The sequence below is a fragment of the Syngnathus scovelli genome, chromosome 8, assembly GCF_024217435.2.
Source record: "Syngnathus scovelli strain Florida chromosome 8, RoL_Ssco_1.2, whole genome shotgun sequence".
Taxonomy (NCBI): Eukaryota; Metazoa; Chordata; class Actinopteri; order Syngnathiformes; family Syngnathidae; genus Syngnathus; species Syngnathus scovelli.
In genome coordinates this window covers 18,427,850-18,448,964 of record NC_090854.1, presented here as the reverse complement: position 1 = coordinate 18,448,964, position 21,115 = coordinate 18,427,850, and the positions used below count along the sequence as shown (strand labels likewise).

Genomic DNA, 21,115 nt, shown 5'->3' with positions numbered 1-21,115 from the left:
CTCTGCTTCGGGAGCGTCAATGACAGACTGCTAGCCCGCCATTACTCGCGCTTAGCACATCTGCTTCGTAATTGGCGTCTTTCTTCAGGGTGGCGGGGAACCTGCAGCCCAGTTCTGGTCGCCCGTCATTCAATGAGGCGAATTGCCATAACGTCATTGGGTCCTCCGAGTTGATCTTGGTGTGGAGGAGGAGGACACATCTGTCTTGTGTCAACTGGAGTCATTAGCCTGAAAAGCCTCCCTCCCTCCCTCCCTCCCTCCCTCCCTCCCTCCCTCCCTCCCTCCCTCCCTCCCTCCCTCCCTCCCTTTTTCATCACTTTAAGTTCCTCCCTCAGAAGACGAGCGGTCCCGCCGCCTCCCACTTGATATGTACGACTCTCTTCTCCTCCTTTGCCTTCTTCTTATGCTGCAAGGAGGACGGATGGATGGACAGATGGATTGACGGACGTATGCAAGGCCACTCACTGGTCAGGAGTCGACCTAGGCACATGCGTCCGCCACGTCTGTGATTGGCCGGAGCGCCCGCCAAGCCAGGCCAGGCCAGGCCAGGGCAGGCCCGGCCCGGCCCGGATGGTCTGTGTGATTTCTCAGCTGGCTGCTTTTGAGGGAGCGGCAAGAGGCGCATACGGCGAGGAAGATCTGCGCTCCCACGGCCGTCCCGAGAGGATGGGCAGACTCCAGCGCTGTCTGGCCGCAATCTTCAGCTGGGCCAGATTGTTCCTCTGCTGCATCTTCCCTTTTTGGAAAGGCGGCAAAGGCCAACGCCAGGTATCGCTCGGCTCTCCTCGTTTGCCTGCGAGCCACAATCAAAAGTCATGATGCGCGGTGAGAAAACAATCGGTGCATTCAGAGAGCAGCTTCATCTTATGTTTGTCCGCTTGGGGTCGCCGGCCTCACGTTGTCCACTGTCGTATCTCTGATATTGGACCAGTGCGCTCTGTTATAGACAAACAATCAAATATGTCTGGGAACGAATGGAAAACATTGTTTGGAATGTTTTTTTTTTTTTTTTTTGAGAATATCGGCTCAGTTTTCGTACTTAGTCAATTGCATTTTCTGGCAGTCGGTCGGGCTTAAATGCTGGCCGTCTCCCTTGGAGACTTTGCTTCTCTCCGGGTGGTCTGCGGGAAATACCAGGAGATTAATCCTCTCGGCTTGCTGCGCGGTGTGTGTGTGTCTTTCAGCACCTCGGCGGAGGTTTGTCTATTTATGCGGCGTGTGAGAAAGATGTCAAGAAGCTGAGCGGGTGATTATTAGGAAAGATGCTTCGAGAGCCCAGAAATGTGCGTCTACTTTTTGTGTGCACGTGCTACATAGGCATGACTTGGAACTCCATGGGGTAGGAATCTGGGTTTTGGTCAGCACCCGGAGCTGACCAAAGCCCTTCTCGCACTCTCTGGACGCAATCTCGTGTCTGTGCTGGCAACGATGGGGGAGGTAGAGGGGGCGAAGGGAATCAAGAAAGGAATGAAATTAAAATAAGTGCGGCCGAGAAGGGGGGGGGGGAGTAGAAAGAGGAGGGGCAGGCAGGAGAGATGGAGAATAAGAGCACCCCACCCCCTTGGCTCCATGTGGAGAGGTCGGAGCTGGCTGACCCCCTCCCCTCCCCTCCCCTCCCCAGCCCGTTGGTTCCCCTTGTTTCCAAAAAGCTTTGTCAAACTTTGCCTTGGCAGAAGGGAGGAGCCACGGAGTGACGAGAAAGAGGAGAGGCAGTCGGGATCCAATTAGAGGACAGAGCCACTTTGACATTGGGGGGAGGGAGGCAAGGGGGGCGAGTCGAAGGATCCTGACGTTCCCAAGCGTCCGCCTGGTGCGTGGCAATGGATCGGCGAGCCGGGACGGGACGCCCGGAAGCCCTCTAAGCGAGCCCTCCCCCTCCCCCACCATGCCGTCCGTCTCCTTCGGCTTGCCGAGCGTTTTGGCCGCCCCCGCTCGTACCTGGGTCTGCCTGTCCTGCATGTTCTGGGTGAGATGATGTCGTGCGTGGCGCCTCGCTCTTTCTCGTCTGGCGTGCGCGCTCCAGACCAGACGACTGTCTTGATGACACGGGCGACTTTCTGGCAATGAACAAGGAGGAATCGATGGCAAAGCTCTCGGGAGTGATTTGGTTGCAGACCTTTGGTCTGGATCCAGATGCAAGCAAGCCAAAGGATCTGTTGGGTGGTCTGCTTGTCGGGGGTTGGCTGGAGGTTGAGCCCCTGGAGGAGGGGGGTCCGCTGTGACACTTTAGGGACTTCTTGGAGGACAGCGCATTGAGACAGGAGGCGCATTGTCTCCGGCTGGATCCAATGAGTGTGCATTTCTGCTGGCTTTTAGGTGGTGGGCACGCACGCACGCACGCACGCACGCACGCACGCACGCACGCACGCACGCACGCACGCACGCACGCACGCACGCACGCACGCACGCATGCACGCAGCCTTTTTGTTGTTGTTGTTGTTGCTGCTCTCGCTCTGGTTTAATTGAATCCGCCGTGTGCTCGCCGAGCTCTTGTTTGTGCAGCGCCGGCCGGCTCCTTCCGGGTCTTGAGCTTTCCTGTGTGTTTGCCTGAAAATGGCTTGAGCAAAAATGTCCTCCGTTTGACCTGCCGCATTAGTCCCTTGCACCTCCGCTGTGTCAAGATCGGGTCCGATTGACCCACTGAGGAAGTTGTGGCACTTTTGCTCGATTGCTGAAGTCGGCTGATTTTGACACGAGAGGCTGGCCTTCCAAACACCTCGGGCGCTTTTCATTTCTCCATCTCAAAGTAAAGAAGGAGCTGATCCCGCTGGCGCCGGTCCTTCGGGACTTGACGAGCAGACCGGATAAGCTCGTCATCAGTTAATTACCATTCTTTCAGAGGGGGTGTGGGGGTTGTAAAATATCCTCAAAGCGCTCAAGCAGCGGTATAGCTTTGTTTCACTGATTGAGCGCACCACAGCAGCGTAGAACAAAGGCAGCCAGCTCGCTCGCTCCCGGCCGGGCCCAATGCGGGTCGCCGTTAATTGACGCTCCATCGGGCGAGGACAAACCCCAGGCTCCCTCCAAGGAGCCTAAAAATTGGTCTCTCGGAGATCCTACTGCAAAGTCACAACGTTGACATTGTCAGAGGTGGGAAAAGCCCGGCGCCCGGCGCCCCCGCCCGTCGGCCCCTTTTCCTCAACGTGTTTGCTTTGGATGACTTGCATGAAAAATCACAAACAAGAAAAAAGGGAAGTTCAACCAGCGCTGGGTTGATTTATGAGAGGTGCCGGGCTTTGTGGAAGGCCCCTCCCAGGCCTTTGGCTGGCCTCAAGACCCCCAACTTGGGGCACGCTCGAGTGGGCACATTGGCCTTAAAGCTCCCGGCGGCGGCGGCGGCGGCGGCGGCGGCGGCGGCGGCGGCGGCGGCCTCTCTTGGCATTTGCGCAATTTTCCAATTTTTCCGCTGCCTGATCCAAGGCTGCTTGACTTCACTTATGTCCACTTAAGTGCACATACGCTCAAATTCTTTTCATTCCGTTCTCTTGTGTCAGTTCTGATCAAAATATATATTTTTTGCGTCAACATACTGCTTTTTGCTTTTCACAAATGCCATTGCAGGAAGTGGTTAATGACGTTGCCGTGTTTTTTTTTTTTTTCAAACAGCTTCGGACAGGATCCAAAAGTAACGCATGAGCGAGTTACGGCGTCATGGCCGCACATGTGTGTATGCTCTTGCATCTGGATGAGTCACACTTTTGGAGTGATTTGAGAGCAAGGCGAGGAAGGCTTGTGCGGGTTACCTTATGCCGCTGGAATGCGTGCGTGCAGTCAAAGTCCAACATGGAGTCCTTGATCTTGTTGAAGAAACGTGACCAACCATTACTCTGCTTAACATTTTTGGAATTGGAGGGGGGCGCACTTTGACAGCCTGTACAAAAGTCCGACACCATGTTTGTGTGGATGCATGCGCAACTGTTCCCATGTGTGCGTGCTAATGAATGCCGAGAGGGCGTCAGATTATGCATGCGTCGCCGGGGTGAGGCCGTCTGTTCCCAGGAGCTGGGAAGGGCGGAGCCTACGCGTGCACCCCGTACAGCCGAGCCTCGGGGTTCTCATCTGCCCGCCTGCCCGCGTCACCCCCACAAGCCGCTGGCTGGCTGGCTGGCTGGCTAACCAACCCCAAAACAATAAACAAACTGCGCCAGCTGCATCGCTAATGCTCGGAAACAATTAGGGGCCCACAAAAGGAGAGGTGGCCGACGCTTCAATGTCTGCCTGCGACCGGATTGCACCAGGACGTATGGCCTCCGCATTCCGGAGCATGACAATGTGGAAATAGGGCCAGTGCTTGCCCCCCCCCCCAAACATGCACCTCCTCCAGCGCTCTGTAGAGAACCCAGCTGACGCGCGGCTGCCATTTCAGCCAAACTCGATTAAGCTAATCACGTTAAGTCGCGATGGCCGGCCGCTACGAAGGCTTGGCCGGATGGTTCCCGCCATGCGCCTCTCGAGCGAGCCGGCACGCCGGCTGGCGCCGCTCGCATCATTCCATTTGTCTGCCCAAAACCACACGCGCTAAAAGCAAAACACGTTTCAGCACCGACACCTGATGTTTTTCTTTTGCAGCCTGAGGAATTGGAAGCGGTGCATTCCCACACCTTCCGCCAGAAGACTTTCAAGAAGCCCAAGACCTGCGGCGTTTGCAAACACATCATCGTCCACGACGGACTCATCTGCAGAGGTCTGTACTCCAACCCGCTAGCGTTAGCCTCGTAGCGGAAATGTCTGTTTTGGGCCCGATAACTTTGCTGGTGGCCCAGCGGGAAGGTGCCCTTGTTTGGTTTGCCGGGAAAATTGGGAACACGCATTTGATGCTTGCACTTTATTTTTCGTATTGGGATGAATGCACTTAATTTGTTGAGCAGCAGATTCTAGATGGATCGAAATGTGTTTGGCAGCTCCCCTCTGCTGCTCTTGTTTACTAACACTGTGCAGTCACATGGTCTCCCCAAGCATGACGCAAGCGTTTGGACTTCCTCCCGTCCGTCCTTCCGTCTGGCCGGCCGGCCGGCCGGCGGTTGCCAGGATACCGCGTGTGGGTTACTCTCACAATAGGCGTGTTGACGCAGGTCAGCGGTGCTCTTCCAAAACAAGCAGCTCTGCAACCGGCTATTTTGGGCCAGGAAGCCACTTTGATTTTTATTGACAGAGGGGCGGCGGCGGCGACAGGAGTGCGTGTGTGTGTGTGTAACTGTTGAGCTCATCCAGCTGCTCTGTATGCATGTCCCACGCTCGCACGGTTCCAAACTTTCCAAAATATTTCTTTTGTGTGTGTGTGTGTGTGTGTGGGGGGGGGGCAGACAATAAGGACATTTGTCAGTAATAGGAACATGTTGCTCAAGATTGGTCATCATTCGTCATAGCCATCCGTGCAGCAGAACAATATCAAGGCCCGCGTTTGACCAAATTGTCAGTATATTTTTGTGCCCAATTGGTGGAGCCTGAAGCCTACCAGAGTTCTATCCGGCCCGTTTTTTAGGCTGCTGCAACCCAATAATGATGACGTGATGGGAATGGTGCTTGCTGAGGAGCCGAGCTCATTTGAAGCAGCAGCAAAACAGGCACAAGAACGTGGCGGTGGCGCCCGGCCGGCCGGGCTTGCCTTCCCCTCCTCTCGTAGTCAGGAGCACAAGCGTCAGCATGCCATCTCCTGGACATAGGGCGTCATTGCAACCATTTGCACCCTTTGGCCTGCGTTTGCGTTGCGTGTTGATAAAGAGATCCGATGCAAAAGCGTTGGCGGACTCTTTGACTTGACAAAGATAGAATTGCAATGATGTCATGAATGTATTTGTCTGGACTGCTGCGTCAGATTAGCAAAAACGCTCACGGGCCCGCCACTCTTACCATGTTTACATTCTCGCTCAAATTGTTTTCTCAACATGGCATTTGAGACAAGATCATCGATAGTCTGACTAAATGGAGCCAAATGAAGATGGCTGAACAGGAAACAATGATGGCTCATATCCCAAGTGTCTCGGGTTAAGGTTGCGAGACGGTGCGGCCCAGTCGCCGCAACCTGTGCACGTGCGTGGCCGCTCACGTGGCGGCGCAGCTGAGGCAAAGGACGTCGGTGGGGCGGGGCGGGGCGGGGCAGCCACACATTATCAGTAGGGTAAAACTAACCTGTCTCACGACGGTCTAAACCCGGGCGGGCCATTGTGTCCGGCCTGGTAAGTACGGGGAGCGGTCGGGGACTATGCGCTCGTTCGGTACTGAAGGGCCTGCGGAAGGAAACGGCTCGAGCCTACGTCATCTTTTCCTTCCTCTCACTCTCCGTGCCAAGCAGCAAAGTCAGGGGCGGGGCCAGGCCAGGCCAGGCCAGGCCAGGCGCTGGTGTCGGACGCGCTTGGCTTGACTCGTCTTCTGTTGCTTTCCACGCCTTCTGTCAACGGATTTGATTATATTTGGAAAAATGACCATTTGCTGATTGTGGATGCGGGCTGGGCCCCTTGCGCAATCTGATGCTAGCTGTTTTTTGCTCGGATTTCACGGCGCTGCCCATTTTTGATGGCCTGTAATTAACAAGTCAGAATGCCCCCCCCCCCCCCCCCCACTCGCGCGCGTCTCTGGAGGGCCCAAATAGGAACCAAATGTCTGATGATGTCATTGGATTTCGTTTACCCTCCTGTTATGCTGTGGGTCAAATTGACCCATTTTCAATGAAGCTTGGTTTAGAGGAGATGTTAATGTAAGCCTTCCCAGATGTCTTTGGTCAGAATATTCCCAAAATGAACAATTAAAGCACAGTTTGATCCACTTTGCTTTTATGACTTGTATGTGTTGCTTCAGACTTCCGCGCCTGTTTGAACTTTTTGAAGCAATAATAAAAAACGGGATGTCAATGCAACATGCTGCAAAGACACTTCCTGTTAAAGATGTTCAAATTGACTTTTTGCTGCTGGATATTCCAACATGGTTTCACAAAGCCCCTCAAGCCACATGACTAGAAAAGATTGGAGGCACAAGGTGGGGCCACAGATTTTTTTTTCCTGTCATGGAAACGGTCCGGTCCCGCTGACAGTTTGAATAAATATGAATTATTATTTTTTTCATTGTGCTATGCAACTGTGGCAATAATCCATTCTCTTTTTGTGGTCTTTTCTCTCCCCTAGTGTGCCGAACTCCTTGCCACAAGCAATGTGAAGCCAAGGTAAGAAGCACGCGCTCGCTCGCTCGCAAATGCATCAAAACGCGACCGGTGCCGTCTCGTCACATGTCTTGTTGGACGTTTGAAGAATTTCCAAGCGAGCCGTGACTTGGAAATTGTTCTCAAGTCAGGAACCCAAACACCTGCCGGCGCGCTCGATCCCTGCCGGAGCGTCCGAAGGTTGCGCAACGCCCGCTTGTAGCTTTCCATTGAAATATTCTCTGGAGCCCAGCTCACTCACTCTTACTGGCAGGAAATGCCACACAGTCTGTGCTAAATATGATTGGTGTGAGAGAGCAGGCAGGAAAGGGCAATTTGAATTTTTTGGGGATCCAAATTCTCCAACAAGTCTGACATTTATCTGTCTGGACATACATTTGATGCACAAGTTAGCAAGCGTGCACTTGCTAGCCGGCCGGCTACCGCGGCTTTGTTTGGCTTTTCGAAACACACCGTCAGCAGTGGGAAGTCGTTTCCGTGACGACGGCTATTTCCTCATTGGAATGACTTTCCACTACACAAATATTGCGACACGTTTCCAGCTCATCTGCGGAAAGAAAACGTTGTCTTGTTTGTGTGCCATTTTGAGCGCAAATGAGAAGCCATTTGAAGCGGCGCTAAACTGCCACGATGGGCTGTTGTTCTTTTTGGAACGTTGGTCCGGCTTTGTCAAGCATTCCATCGCCCCGAACGGCAGTGGCATTTCCTTTTGCAAACATTTCCGAGGATGGCGTCACGGGCCGGCCAGGAAACAATTTGCCAGCCAGGCCGAGATGACGAGCAAGGGCGGGACTTTGATGGCCTTCCTCCCGATGGCTATCGGGTCGGTCGGGCATTCTTCGCCGTCATGGCGCTCATGGCTAATCGGATCGCTCGCCCGTTTCTTCTTCTTTCCAAGAAATGCATCCCAGTTTTTGGGCGGGGCTGGCGCGCAATGGATGCGTGGCACTCACTTGTGAAAATGTTTGTAGCAGCCATGCGCTTGCTTGCAAGGGAATGTGAAAAACACGTTTGGCATGTCGGCAAAATTTCACACGGAGGTGAACACGCAACATTTGGTCCTCCTTAACTCAATAACATGTCCAAAACAAACCGGGCCCCCGCCAGCCTCAGGGATGATGCTCATCTTTCTTCATATTTGCTAACGCCTCCTTCTGGCCGCGTAAAGCTCACGTGGCCTCTGTCCTTTTGAAAAAGGCCCCTTGCACATGGGCCGCATGGATACGCCGGAGAAAACAAACAGGAACGCCCGGGCGCTAACGCGATGGTGTCATTGGGAGTCGCAGACGCTCTCGCAACTTATTGCTCCCTTTTGGCCACACCGGAGCAACGGTGTGAACCAAAAAAAAGAAAGGCAGTGTGTCTTGATTCAGCTCAGAGCTATGTTATACTTTTGAACTTGACTTGAAAACGGCAATCAAAGCAATAGAACGCCGTGTGAGGTACGAGTGCAACAAAGTCATTGCAAAGTTCATTTTGTCCATTTCAAAGTCCCGGACAAACGTCAGCGTCACATCTGGCCCGCAGCGTCTGGGTGTTGGCCAAATGTTGCACATCGCTCTTGAGGAGGGGGCGGGGTGGGGTGGGGTGGGGCGGGGCGGGGCGGATCTGTCAGCTGCTTCTGCTCTTGCCTGAGTCCGACATGTCAAAGTGGACCTCACCCTGTCCCTCCTTTTCGTATGCCAGCCCTTTTGCAACAGGAAATCGTGGAGGGTGATCTGCATCATCATCAAAGTGTGGTCTGACTTTGCCTCCATCTCCCTCTTGAGCGAAAGGCTTATCTCACATTAGCAAGCATGGTGTTTTGGGGCCATAAAAGCAACCCCCCCCCCCTCCCCCCCCCTTTGCCCCTCGATTCTTTCCTGGCCCTCGTCGAGCAAGGGCTGACTTTAAATGATGGACGTCATGCATGCGCGCAAGATGTTGCCCGCTCTTCTTCTTCTTTGGGCCACGTTGTGTGCGTGCACGCGTGTCGAAAGAGAAAGTCAGGACAGGATTTTTTTTTCCTCCCAAGTGACTTTTGAGGGAGGAAAGGAGGGCTTATATTTAACCTGTAACTTGAGACCTTGATAAGATGGACAGAATGAGGAATGGGACTTTTTTCCCCTCCCTCTTTCCCAAGTCCAAGTCCAACCATGGGAAATTCACTTTGAGTCTATTTTTTCCCCCACTCTCTTTCTCTCTCTCTCTCTCGCTCTCTCGCTCTCTCGCGCTCTCGCTCTTGCTCTCGCTCTTTTTCTCATGACTTGTACGCCTTGAACAAGAGGGGAGGAGAAAAGCCCAGGCAGGCAGCAAACACACTGAAGGGGAGGAAAAAACCCAAAAAAACCCCGAAGCAAGCTGTAAGCGAGCTGCAAGCGAGCTGTGCGCCAGATTTGACTTCTTCTCTTGTCGCTTGCGGTGTGCTGCACTGCGATGTTTCCAGTGGCGGGATGTTAGCGTTTGCCTCCGGCTGCACTTCTTCTTGCGCTCTCAGCGAGACCGCTCGGACATTTTTCTGCTCCTTTTCCAATGGGAAGGAGGAGGTGGAGGAGTGAGAGCCACGCGAGGAACGAGAAGCCAGACGAGAGCCAGACCTACCAGCCCGGAGCTTCAACATACACGCACATCGACGCTCGCTTTCTCTTCTAACAAACGCGCGCACACACGCACACACGCACACACACTCACTCACTCTCCCCAGCGACTCTGCGCTGCACCAAGGTAACCCTGAGCGGATTCAGCCTAACTGGAGCAAGACCATGCAGCACTAAAAAGAAAAAAAAAAAACCAGTCAGGAGAGGATGGCCACCGCATTGTTTCAGGTAAGTCCACCCAAGTGGCAAGGAATTTCGAGAAGTCCAAATTGCCTGGTTGGAAAAAGCTTGGCTTGTCGTGGGTCGTTTTTCTAGCCTTCATCAATCATCAGTTTGGTTGGATTTGCTGTCACGTGGCCACGACGTGTGCGCGTATTTGCGCGGGCGGCAAATCTCGTTTACATTTGCTGTCAATCCTGCGTGGCATCTTCAGGGCACGTGCGTGTGTGGTCTTCTTGCTCGCTCGCTTGCCCGCAGCATTGGTGGCATCTCCGAGCAGGCAGGCAGGCAGGCAGGCAGGCCATTTGTGTGGCTCGCTCAACGAGAGCGTGATGGGCTGCATGGCCTCAGCAATTTGCTTCATCAAAACTTCCTCCTGGAATTCTTGGGCTCTCTGATGTGTTTGCAACACACTGCGCTAGGCTAGCTAGCTTTGTACCTTTGTTTCTCTCCGTTTGTTGTTTCTTTCTTTGTCAGGACATTCCAAACGGTTGTTGTAAGCGGCCTTGTGCAACGGCTGCCATTGACTTCCCTTTGCCGCCTCGAATTCAAACGAGCGCAGTCCTCGCATCAGGCCACGTCCTGAGTCAAGTGACAGACGTGATTGACTCAAAGTCATGGAGGCCTCCAACAGACAAGAGCTGGCAATCGCAAAGGGCCCAATCCAAAGGCAAAGTACACAATTGCAACGGGCTGTGACAGGAGTCGCTCGCTGGCTGGCTCGTCTCAGCTTGTCCAAACTCCAGGATGGAAATCCATCTCGCTTGTTGCCCTTCCAATGAACGGATGTCCCTTGGAGCTGCTTTGACTCTTTGCCCCCCCCCGCCCAGTGGTCAGCTAATGACACGCCACTAGAGCCCCGCTTTCACGTCTTTCACGTTTCCCACGTCCTTCTTTGCCGGCGCGCTCAATCTGCACATTACTTTGAGCTCGCCAGCAGCTGCCTGATGACATCACATGGAAAAATGTTTTTACTGGCTCGGAGATGCAAAACGGAAGATGTTTAAAGGCCTACTTCACTCTGTGATGAGGCTTGGAATGGGTGAAATCTCCGCTCGTGGCGCAAAGCTCTTTCTTGGCGTGGCTTGACACGGACGGCCACCGGTTGGGGTCCCGTGAAAAAGCGCCACTTAAGCGATTGGCCACCTCGTCGCGCCTTCTCCTCTCGGTGTGAGTCACACCCTGACTGACTGTACGACGCCATTCCCTCCCGAGTCAAATGATCTCGTTTATGAGCAAGACTTTTCCATCTTGAGGGATTACGCCCAAAAAGACAAAGAGGCAGCCCCAAACAAATCAGTCATGCCTGTAAGTCTCAAGTCCTTCTTTGCGGGAAGATAAATCAGCAGCGTTCCGACGGGAATCGCTGCGTGAGCCAGGTGCTTTGACTCACGTTTGCGCCGCTCTGTCCGGCCCGCTTGAGAGCTTTCCACAAAGTTTTCAGCGAGAAAGGAGAAATGGCGTAACTCTCAAGCATGTAAGACTCTGCGATAAATCAAGCCTGAAGATGCCTGCCGAGATTCCTTTTCTCTTTGATAAGCGTCCCAGCCGGACCTGCCTTCTGGCACGCTGCGCCGTGACGGACGGCAGGACGGACGCAGCCAGACAGCTCGCCAGCTAGCTAGCCAGACAGCTCGTTGGCATTTTGGCCAAGCGGACTTTTGACGGTGTATGTTTGCACCCGACCGAAGCCGACCGAAGCCGTGCCACCGGGATCTCTGTCGGCAGGAAACGGGCCCTCGCCTAATGTCGTTTCCACAAGCACGTCGGGAATGCGAGCCTTGATTACATTGCGTTCGTTTGAGTACTCCCGATGGCATGGCCACGCGCTCTGGCCGCCCGGCCGGCCGGCCGGCAGGCCGGCCTCCTTCCCACGCAGCGCAAAGCGCGCACAAAGACTCTGTGTTGCTTTTGGCGAGCCATGCATGTCGCCGACGCACGTCGGGCATTGTTTGGACCCCAAGTTGAAATGCAATTGCCGACGCCCGCCCTCGCATTCCGCTTTTCAAACTGGCATCCAACTTTGATGCCACGTAGGACGGCGCGGGCGACAAAAAGCTCCGTCTGTCCACAGTGGGGCTCCCAAAATACGGGAGTTACTTTCCGGCCCAAACGGTGGACTTGGTCTTGCTGACTTTTGGTCCGGCCCCCGAGTAGGCCACTAGAGGGCCTCGGCCGCACGTGGCTCGAATCCACCGCGTCTTGCGGTCCGCCAGATGCCTGTCAGGTGAAAACACTGAGCAGGCCGGACAAGTGGAGGAGTCGGACGGCCGCGACTGCCGGAGGTCAATATTGTTGCCCATATTTAGGAAAGGGAAAGAAAAAGCATGGCTCCCACTTTGACGTCCAGTTGGACTACGGAAAGTGCAACTGCTTTTCTTCTGTACTGTTGCCTACGCTGGGAAAAATGATTTGCGGATGTTGAGGATGGAGACACGAGTCGCGGCGCCCTATTTGTCTTGATGCTCACTCACGGCCGGCCGGCCGGCCGAGCGACCGACCGGAGGCCATTATCGGCGCGCTCTTCCTGTCCGCCAGAGTCGCTTGGTGGATGCTCGTTGTTTGACGGCTGGCTGGCTTTTGTCGACTGGATGTCATTGTTAGGATTGAAGCGCGTGACGTGCTGAAGCCAAAGTCACTTTGGGTTGCAAAGACAGCAATTGGCTGCGCTCCCAGCGCTGCCCTGTAATCACTCGGTGGTCAGGACAACTTTCAAACATTGTTTTTTTCATCATTCACTCACTTAGAAAAAGAAAAAAAAGCCGCCCCCGCTAGCTTTCGTTGTTGTTGAGATATTTGGGCCTCAAGCTGAGCTGCTCCACTTCCTTGACTGATAAAAGATCAATGAATTTTTATTGATCAAAGTCTCCTTTTGTTTTCAGGTGTCTTCATCTTGTGTTCCGGCGACCAACTATGAGCTGGTAAGTGTATTTCTTTGGGGACGAATGACTGTTAAATGTCGTTCCCGCTGTTTTATTACATTTGATATCTATTCACGTACTTTCTAGTTGGCGAATCCGTATTCGGACGCAGGCGATTAAAAATGGCGGCCCTGAGCAAGGTGACGTTTGCGTGGTGTTAGATGCACGTGAAGGGCAGTCATTTTGCTGTCTGAGTCTTTTTGTCGTCCCGCTGGCAAATTTGAAACACGCCTCCCGAGCGAGCGAGCGAGCGAGCTGCATGACATTTGGCGCCATTCACTCTGCTCTTCTGGAGCATTTGTGTGGTTGCTACCAGATTTGAACATGCGTACTTGACACATGGACCGAATGACCAAAATAAAACGTTTTCATCTCGCTGTGCGGGGACAAAAAGTGTCGCCGCTTTTCAAGTTTGCACGAGAAGCAGACGTTGAAGCTTCTGCCAGGCTAAAGCAACTGGAAATCAATATCAAGCCGAAGGTTGTGAGGGGAGGCGGGAATGCGCCGCTGGCTCGCTGGCGCGCTGGCGCGCTGACGACATCCTTTGCTGGAGCCGTGCGAGCGGGACGGAGTGCGAGTATGAAGAGAAGTCAAAACACGCTTGCCTCCTTGCCTTTTTTGGTCACGGGGCGCTACGTGCGGCAGCGGCACGGCTACGGGCCGCTCGCTCACCCTCTTTCTGCATGTTTTCTATTTTAACGCTTTTGGATGCTTGACAAACCTAAGCAAACATACGACCCCTCCGACCCCGCCTCCTCCCTCCCTCCACCGCTTTCCTTTGCTCCCAGGGAAAATGCTTCCCAACGTGTCTTACGTTTCATGAAATGGCGCTTATGTAATGACACAAGAACGAGCTATTAGACCCAACTCCAAAATTGAATGTAACTTGTTGAGCTTTCTAATGCAGAAAACGAGATGGAGCAGTCCACGGAGCAGTCCTTTGGGAAGAAACGCACTTTGATTGCATTCACGTGCACAAAACATTTGGGGGAAATTGGATTTCTCAAGTCATTGGATTGACAGATGAATCCTCAAATACTTGATGGCCGAGGTCTGCCCCACCTCTCGCACAAAAGTCAGCTGGCATCCAAGATGGAGGACGGTTTGCCACTTGACCGTGTTTACAAATGCACATTTCCTGCGGGAGTGAAAAAACAAGAAGATAGAAATTCCTTTGGCCCCTCTATTTGGCTATTTGGTCAGATAAGAGGAGCAGTTTGTTTATTGGGAGCAAAACCACCAAGGTATTTTGGGCTCACGCGTTTCCCACAGAGAAGACGCTTGCGTTTGAGGGAGGGTCCCGGCCGGGAAGGGAAGGGGGGTCCCGGGAGGGCCTGAAGGGAATGGGAAGCCCACCAATTTGCTTGCAACTCGCCATACTTGCTGTGTTTACATTTCGGGCCCAGCTGTGTCTTCATTTGGGGATTTCTTGGCCATAATCACAGCTTAGCAAAAAAGAATCCATTTTGGTAGAATGTTGACTTTGCCTTTGGAGCCCTTGTCGTCTGTGGACGTCAGCGCTTTTACTTGGACTTTTCCCAACGTGACCCGAAGAGGACTCGGTCACACTCTGGCAACGCTGACGACGTCGTAACTGCTGAATGGCCGGTTCATAATAGAAAACATTGACTGACCAAAAGCAAAAGAATCTCCTTTTATGTTTTTGAGTTTGCTTTTCAATTTCCCATTTTGGGAATTCACCTATTTGTGATTGTGACCTGCCCTTTATTTGTCACAGAAAAACGTGACGTTGTTTTGTTGTTGCTCTTTCTGAAAGACGGCGCCGCTGTGGCTTCATCCCATCAGCCGATTCCTCGAATGTTTTGCATCTTTGGCCTCGGAAAGTGGGCTCCTTTGTTGGCTGGTTGTGTCCGCGTATCGTAAGGCTCAACATTGATGATGTTAGCGAGCATTTAGAAATCGGATCATTATTTGGCGCTGCACATGTCGCGTCCGGTCCTCGCAGGCTTATACATACGGTTGGTTGTTTCCCCCAAGTCCCGCCCACTCGTGTCACACACGCAGACCGAGACGGCGAGCATCTGGCTGCAATTGCAAAGGCGGAAATGCACACGTTGGTTGGAGAGAGCGAGAGAGAGAGGAGAGCGTGTTGTTTTTCTGTCTTGATGCACAATGGCTCTATTTGTGTCAAAATGCCTGCGGCGGCGGCGGCAGCGGCAAACTTGCGGCCGGCCGACTGGCCGGCCAGCCGGGAGCCATTCCACTCGCTGATTTTAGCGCATCCGTCTGATGCTGCTGCCTTTTTGCTTCATTTCAAGGAGCATCAACCACACACATGCAGGCGCGCGCACACACACACACACACACACACACACACTCGGGTGGCCTTCCTCAGCCACACTGTAATTTGATTTTATTTTTTCTTACACAAAGAGGAATGCTGAGCATCATTCACCTTCCCGCCCGCTAACTCAAAAATAGACTCTCTTTCTGCACCTCAAACATTTTCAGTGTTGTGAGTGAAAGGCGTTGACTTTTGTACCTAATGGAGCGTCCAGGTCTGCAATAGCCAACGGAGAGCGCGCGTGCGCTCAGCTCAGCTCAGCTCAGCTCAGCTCAGCTCAGCTCAGCTCGCCGTAGCGAGGCAGCGAATGCCGGAGATGCCTTGTGGTGTTTTTCTTCCTTGCGCTCGCTCAGCCCTCATGTCTGTATAAGGCCTTGAAAAGCGGGTCGGGCCTTCTGGCTCATGGAAAAGCAGCCTCGTCTGCTGGAGTAAATATTTGCGCGGCGGGCTAATAGCTGCCTCAGGGGCCACATTAGGGCAAAGAACGGTGGCGGCGGCGGCGGCAAATGACGTCAGGTTAAGTTTTGCAAAGCCAGCCAGCCAGCCAGCCAGCCAGCCAGCCAGCCAGCCAGCGCTGACCTCACTTGTTGTCTCTTCTCTCCCAAACAGGCGCCCGCCACCGAGCTGCCTCTCCGACATGCCGATACCTCGGTGAGTGAGTGTCATTTTTCTCTGGCAAAACAAAGAGCCAAAAACAAGTTTACAAATCTCACGAGCATCCTCACAAATCATCACACTTTGGCGGATGTGGCAGAAGTGACAGCAAACATTGTTTTCCCAACACACACATCACACGCTGCCATTAGCAGCTGATTTGTGACCGCTAAAATGCGCCTGCTTTCTATTTGCGCCTCACCACACAAGTAGTTGAAAGTTCAGCTGAGTGTCATCCGCCTCACACACAAGTTTGTCAAAACCGCACGTCTGTGGGAAGTTACATCTTAAAGGAAATGTTCAATACTCCGAGATGTGTCGAGAGGATCGTTTTCTCTCGTAAGCGCACCGAGACGTCTGCGTGAGCCCTAAACATTGTTTGGAGCGGCGCTGGCCGATGATTTTCCTCACGGGAAAGCGGAGCGGCCATCGTGGGCCACGGCAACTCAGCGCTAAACTCAGCGCTAACCTCAGCTCACCGTGTCCGCGCTAATTCATATGAAGTTGTCTGGCTTTAATAAGACGTCACTTTTGCCGTCGGAAGTTATGCAAAGGTGTGTCGAGGCGGCCGTGGTTGAAGGGGCGGGGGAAAAGTTGAACCCGGGGTGAGACAGAACCAGATGCGAAAGGGAGGGGGGGAGGGAGAGAGAGAGAGAGAGAGAGAGAGAGAGAGAAAGAGGGGGGCAAAAGCAGAAGGGCTTGACGAGGACCATACGGAGGGACGACAAAGGAAGAAGCGCGGCGGCGGCGGCGGCGGCCGAAGCATGCGGCGGCTCGGCATTTGAAATAGAGAGCCGCTTTTCCAAGTACAAGTTTCCCGGCCAGAGATGGACAGAGAAGGTTCTTTGAGGAGGCGGCTGGCCTCTCTCAAGGGGGCCTGGAGATGGAGTACCGGCTACGTATTCAGGAAGGTAGGTAGGATTGCTGCTGCTGCTGCTGCAAAAAAAAAAAAAAAAAAAAAAAAAAAAGAAAACATTTTATGCAACATTTGGACGTGCCAAGTAAAAGACGCGTTCCCTTGTTAGTGTGAAGGCAGTCAATCAGCTTCACTTGTTGTGGATTTGACTCCCGCCAACCTTGAGAGTTGGACAGTCTGGAGTCTCTTGAGCTTAAGCCGGGCCGGGCGGGCGGGCTGTCTGATGGAAGGCCCCGTGATGGATAGCGGCCCCTCACGTGGGAGGGAGCCAAACGCCGCAGCGGAGATAACCATTCTTTAGGCCCACTTGCCTGCACTCAAGCCACCTTTAGTAAGAATCTCGGCATGCACACTTGCTTTGTTAGAGAAAAAAAAAAAAATCATTGAAACCCATTTGCAGCACCTAAATGGTGTGACTAACAAATGCAGGCATCATTGGAGAAAGTCGTTGAAGTAGTGGTCAGTGCGCCCTCCAGTGGACAAAATTAGTAACAACAGTTTATTTGAGGGAAACATTGCAGCTAGCTGGCTACCTCTTGCCTATGGCAAAAATAAGATGCGCCAAAGCACTACTTTTTGGGGGGGGTGGGGGCAGTCTCATAGCAGCATCGAGATGTGACAGAGTGGTGCCAAAGTACTACTTTTCTATTCGACAGGACTGAGGCAATGGCCCAAATAAAAAGTACATTTGGTGCATTTGTGTTGAAAAATGTCTCTTTTTGTGTTGTACAGGCTTCAATCAAATCGTCCAAAAGCATGGAGTCACGCCGAAGAGCGTCCAGGTAGGGTCCTGCTCTTTTTCTTCACTGTGGACACTGTGGTTGGTTCCTGAGAAAAATCATAGAACACTGACTGACTTGATGCCTTTCTTCCTTGCTTTTTTTCCCCACACCAAGACTTTGTCAGACACAAAACGCACTTGCTATATAAGTGTAGACGCAAATTACACGCGTGACTTTACTGGAGCGTAACCTCTGGTGCCGAACTCGACTGAACAGCTAAAGCTTTTCTTTCGTGCTGGGAAAAAAGAAACAAAGCCGGTGATCATCTGACATTCTACCGCATGTGTGAGTCCGTGCGTGTCCAGTGGCTACGAGGAATCCGTAAGCGGGCAGCTGTCGCTTACGTAACGTAACGCACGTGTTGGCAGGCGGGGCAGGCGGGGCAGGCTGGGCAGGCTGGGCAGGCTGGGCAGGCTGGCTGCTCTCGCTCGCTCGGCCCTTGCAGATGCTTTTGACGGGACGGGCTAAATCATTTCCACCATAAAAGTCCGACCGAGCACCTACCGGCAGATCAAAAAGAAAGATTAGAAAAAAGTCAAGTGCAATGAAAACTTGCTGGCGGGAACATTTGTGCGGCTCCAGATGTGGAGCACGTTTGCTTGTACAGTCGGAGCGGCGGCGGCGCTCTTATGAGCAATTTCCTGTGGGCCGCTCGCAGATGACCAATGTGGGAAATATGAAGAAGCCGTCTGAGTTGGAAGCCACGGGATGAATGCATTTCTTTGCAAAATTTGCTGCGTTGCTTTCAAAGACCCCAAAAATCCAAAGATAAATCAGCGTGCTAAATTATGCTGAACATCTCGTCTTTTGTTTGTTGCGAATGAGTAGCACAGAGCTATGCAGAAGACATAACAATGCCGTTCTTTCTTTTTTTTTTTTTTTTGTATATCCACAAGCACATGTATTGAAATCACATGGGCTGGATTATTTCCAAGTGGCATATTTCACAGCCCACTTGCAACAGGCCGCCTTGTGTTGACGGCCGCCTCTTTCTTTGAATTCCGAACGAAGCCATGGGAGAAAGGCAACATTCATTTCAATGATTAACGTTTCTTTCGTTTTTGCCAGCAGGAGCGCCAGTCTGCTGCAGGAGAGCTACGAGTTGGACCTGCTCTACATCACAGAGAGGATCATCTCCGTCTCCTTCGCTAGCGGCGCCGAGGAGCCCGCCTACGCCGCCAACCTGCGCGAGGTGGCCTCCATGCTGCGCTCCAAGCACGGCCACAACTACCTGGTACGCGTCTTGCTCAACCTCAAGCCCCCTGCCCCCTCCCTACCCACCAGCACCGAACATCTTTACCTTCTCCCCTCCTTAGCTCTTCAACCTCAGCGAGAAGCGTTATGACATCGGCGAGCTTCATTCCAAGGTAAAGGCGAAAGCGGCCGTCGGTCGTCCTCGTCGTCCTCCGTGGCCTAACGCGCGCCGGCTGCTCCTCTCTGGGCAGGTGTTGGACTTTGGCTGGCCCGACCATCACGCGCCGGCCCTGGAGAAGATCTGCAGCATCTGCAAGGCCATGGACACGTGGCTGAGCGCCGATTGCCACAACGTGGTGGTCATCCACAATAAGGTACGACCAAGCGTGGGAGGTCGCCATAGCAATCGCCTTGTTTGTTATTCCCCGCGAACCGCTCTGTTGCAAGTTTTGCGGCTTGTCGCTAAGGAGGAAAATGATGTTTGGGTGTACACGCGTTGTCGCAGTTCATTTTTTTGCTTCTCGCACATTCACACGCAAGGACAAGTCGTCTAAACCGCCGGCCGGCCGGCTGGCGTGCGTCTGCTTGCTTTTCAGGGCAACAGAGGCCGAACCGGAGTGGTGGTGGCTGCCTATATGCATTACAGCAATATATCCGGCAGGTGGGTGTTGAGACTTTTGCAATGATCTCCGGGCACGGCTGTTTTCACCTGACTTTTTTGTGTGTGTGTGTGTGTACGCGATGCAGCGCCGAGCAGGCTCTGGACAGGTTCGCCATGAAGCGCTTCTATGAAGACAAAGTGCTTCCTGTGGGGCAACCTTCTCAGAGAAGGTCAGCTTCAGTTCCTTGAAGCTTCCAAAACGCGCTCCTAACCCCCGCTCCCGCGCAGGTACGTGGAGTACTTCAGCGGTTTGCTGAGCGGACACATCAAGATCAACAACAAACCGCTGTTTCTTCACCATGTCATCATGCACGGCATTCCCAACTTTGAGTCCAAAGGAGGTATGCGGGCCCTGCCCACTTTTGCACCCGCAAATGGCCGCCACCCCGTACCAATGTTGTATGTGTTTTCCCCTTCTCCCCAGGGTGCCGTCCTTTCCTGAAAATCTACCAGGCCATGCAGCCCGTCTACACATCTGGCATCTAGTGAGTGGCGTCAACTTTCACCAGAATCCGGGGAACTCCTGATGGCGCAATACAGACAGGCTGTAACACGACTTTGTTTTTTTTTGTTTTTGTTTTTTCCCCCCCCTTTGCAGTAACGTTCAAGGGGACAGTCAGACGAGCATCTGCATCACCATTGAGCCCGGCCTCCTTCTCAAAGGAGACATTCTGGTGAGGACGATCGAAGCGGCTCCCCTCCTTACACTAAAAGGGATGGTTTTGATTTTTTTTTTACCGTTGAATAATTAGGAGGAAATCCTGTCGTTGGTGGTGTTTTATTTCTTTTTTTCTTACAACTCGACATTGGAGCGTGTGGGGATTTGATTGTACTTGACATTCGCAGCAAATGATGGCGCCGTAAAACATGCGAGCGGCCGGCTGGCTTCATTTCAAGACTTCCATTAGCAGGCAGCTTCTACATATGTCGTCGGAAAGCATGACATCATAGCAGCAAATGATTTTTGGCTTTTACTCCTCCTCGCCCAAGGGAAATTGTCTTGGAAAGGATGTCGGCGTAGGCGCGGTGAATCTCATCCCGTGGCTTTCCTCCCTCCCTCCCTCCCTCCCTCCCTCCCTCCCTCCCTCCCTAACAGCTCAAGTGCTACCACAAGCGTCATCGCGGCCCGTGCCGGGACGTGATTTTCCGGGTGCAGTTCCACACGTGCGCCGTACACGACCTGGCAATCGTCTTTGGCAAAGACCAGCTCGACGAGACCTTCAAAGGTGGGCCGGGCCGGGCGGACCTGGCCAAAGACTTTGATGCGCAAAATGAACATTGTCGTCTCCTTTCTCGGTTGCAGATGAGCGGTTCCCAGAATATGGCAAAGTGGAGTTCCTGTTTTCTTTCGGCCCAGAAAAAATGTATGGTAAGCGTCAAGGAATGGTTTTGCCGCTCATCAAATTGTCGTGCTTTATTTTGTGAGGGATTCACATGTCTCGGTACCTCTGCTCAAGGTGTGACTCACCTGGAGAACGGGCCCAGCGTCTCGGTGGACTACAACACGCAAGATCCGCCCATTCGCTGGGACTCTTACGAGAACTTCAACGAGAATAACCAGGACGTGGCGGAAGGTGAATGGAGAGTCAACGTAGTTTTTGTTTTTGCCAGAAAAGCCGACTTTGATTCTGATTCTTCCAACTCGGCGGCCAAAGTCTTTCATCTTCCGCGCTGGGATTTGAAGGAGACAAAGTTGAGCTGAGGTTATTTTTACCTGCAGCCTGGTTGGTCGGG

The 21,115-nt window shown here is 53.0% G+C and overlaps 1 protein-coding gene and 1 long non-coding RNA gene across 16 annotated transcripts in view; one reads left to right on the top strand and one right to left on the bottom strand.

The window, feature by feature from the left end:
• The window catches only part of tns1b (tensin 1b), a 35,391-nt gene that overhangs the window by 3,160 nt on the left and 11,116 nt on the right, over positions 1 to 21,115 (top strand). For 3 of the 14 annotated variants that reach the window (XM_049728848.1, XM_049728847.1, XM_049728845.1), the window contains exons 1-17: positions 556 to 768; positions 4,570 to 4,684; positions 7,119 to 7,156; positions 12,831 to 12,869; positions 15,784 to 15,825; positions 17,477 to 17,526; positions 18,595 to 18,760; positions 18,843 to 18,893; positions 18,972 to 19,094; positions 19,317 to 19,381; positions 19,468 to 19,551; positions 19,610 to 19,722; positions 19,806 to 19,866; positions 19,980 to 20,055; positions 20,478 to 20,607; positions 20,685 to 20,750; positions 20,839 to 20,955. In XM_049728848.1, coding sequence (XP_049584805.1) covers positions 571 to 768; positions 4,570 to 4,684; positions 7,119 to 7,156; positions 12,831 to 12,869; positions 15,784 to 15,825; positions 17,477 to 17,526; positions 18,595 to 18,760; positions 18,843 to 18,893; positions 18,972 to 19,094; positions 19,317 to 19,381; positions 19,468 to 19,551; positions 19,610 to 19,722; positions 19,806 to 19,866; positions 19,980 to 20,055; positions 20,478 to 20,607; positions 20,685 to 20,750; positions 20,839 to 20,955 — 1,534 coding nt within the window. In that variant the 5' untranslated portion in view covers positions 556 to 570. The other 11 variants (XM_049728849.2, XM_049728852.1, XM_049728846.1 and 8 more) reach the window with 10 other exon arrangements.
• On the bottom strand, positions 17,331 to 20,990 carry LOC125974062 (uncharacterized). 2 transcript variants are annotated; one of them, XR_007483369.2, is made up of 4 exons: positions 20,850 to 20,990; positions 18,827 to 19,030; positions 17,871 to 18,026; positions 17,331 to 17,572 (listed from the first exon to the last, which is right to left on the bottom strand). It is a non-coding gene; the product is annotated as an uncharacterized lncRNA (long non-coding RNA). The 2 variants fall into 2 exon arrangements; XR_011087181.1 differs by having other exon boundaries at positions 17,885 to 18,026.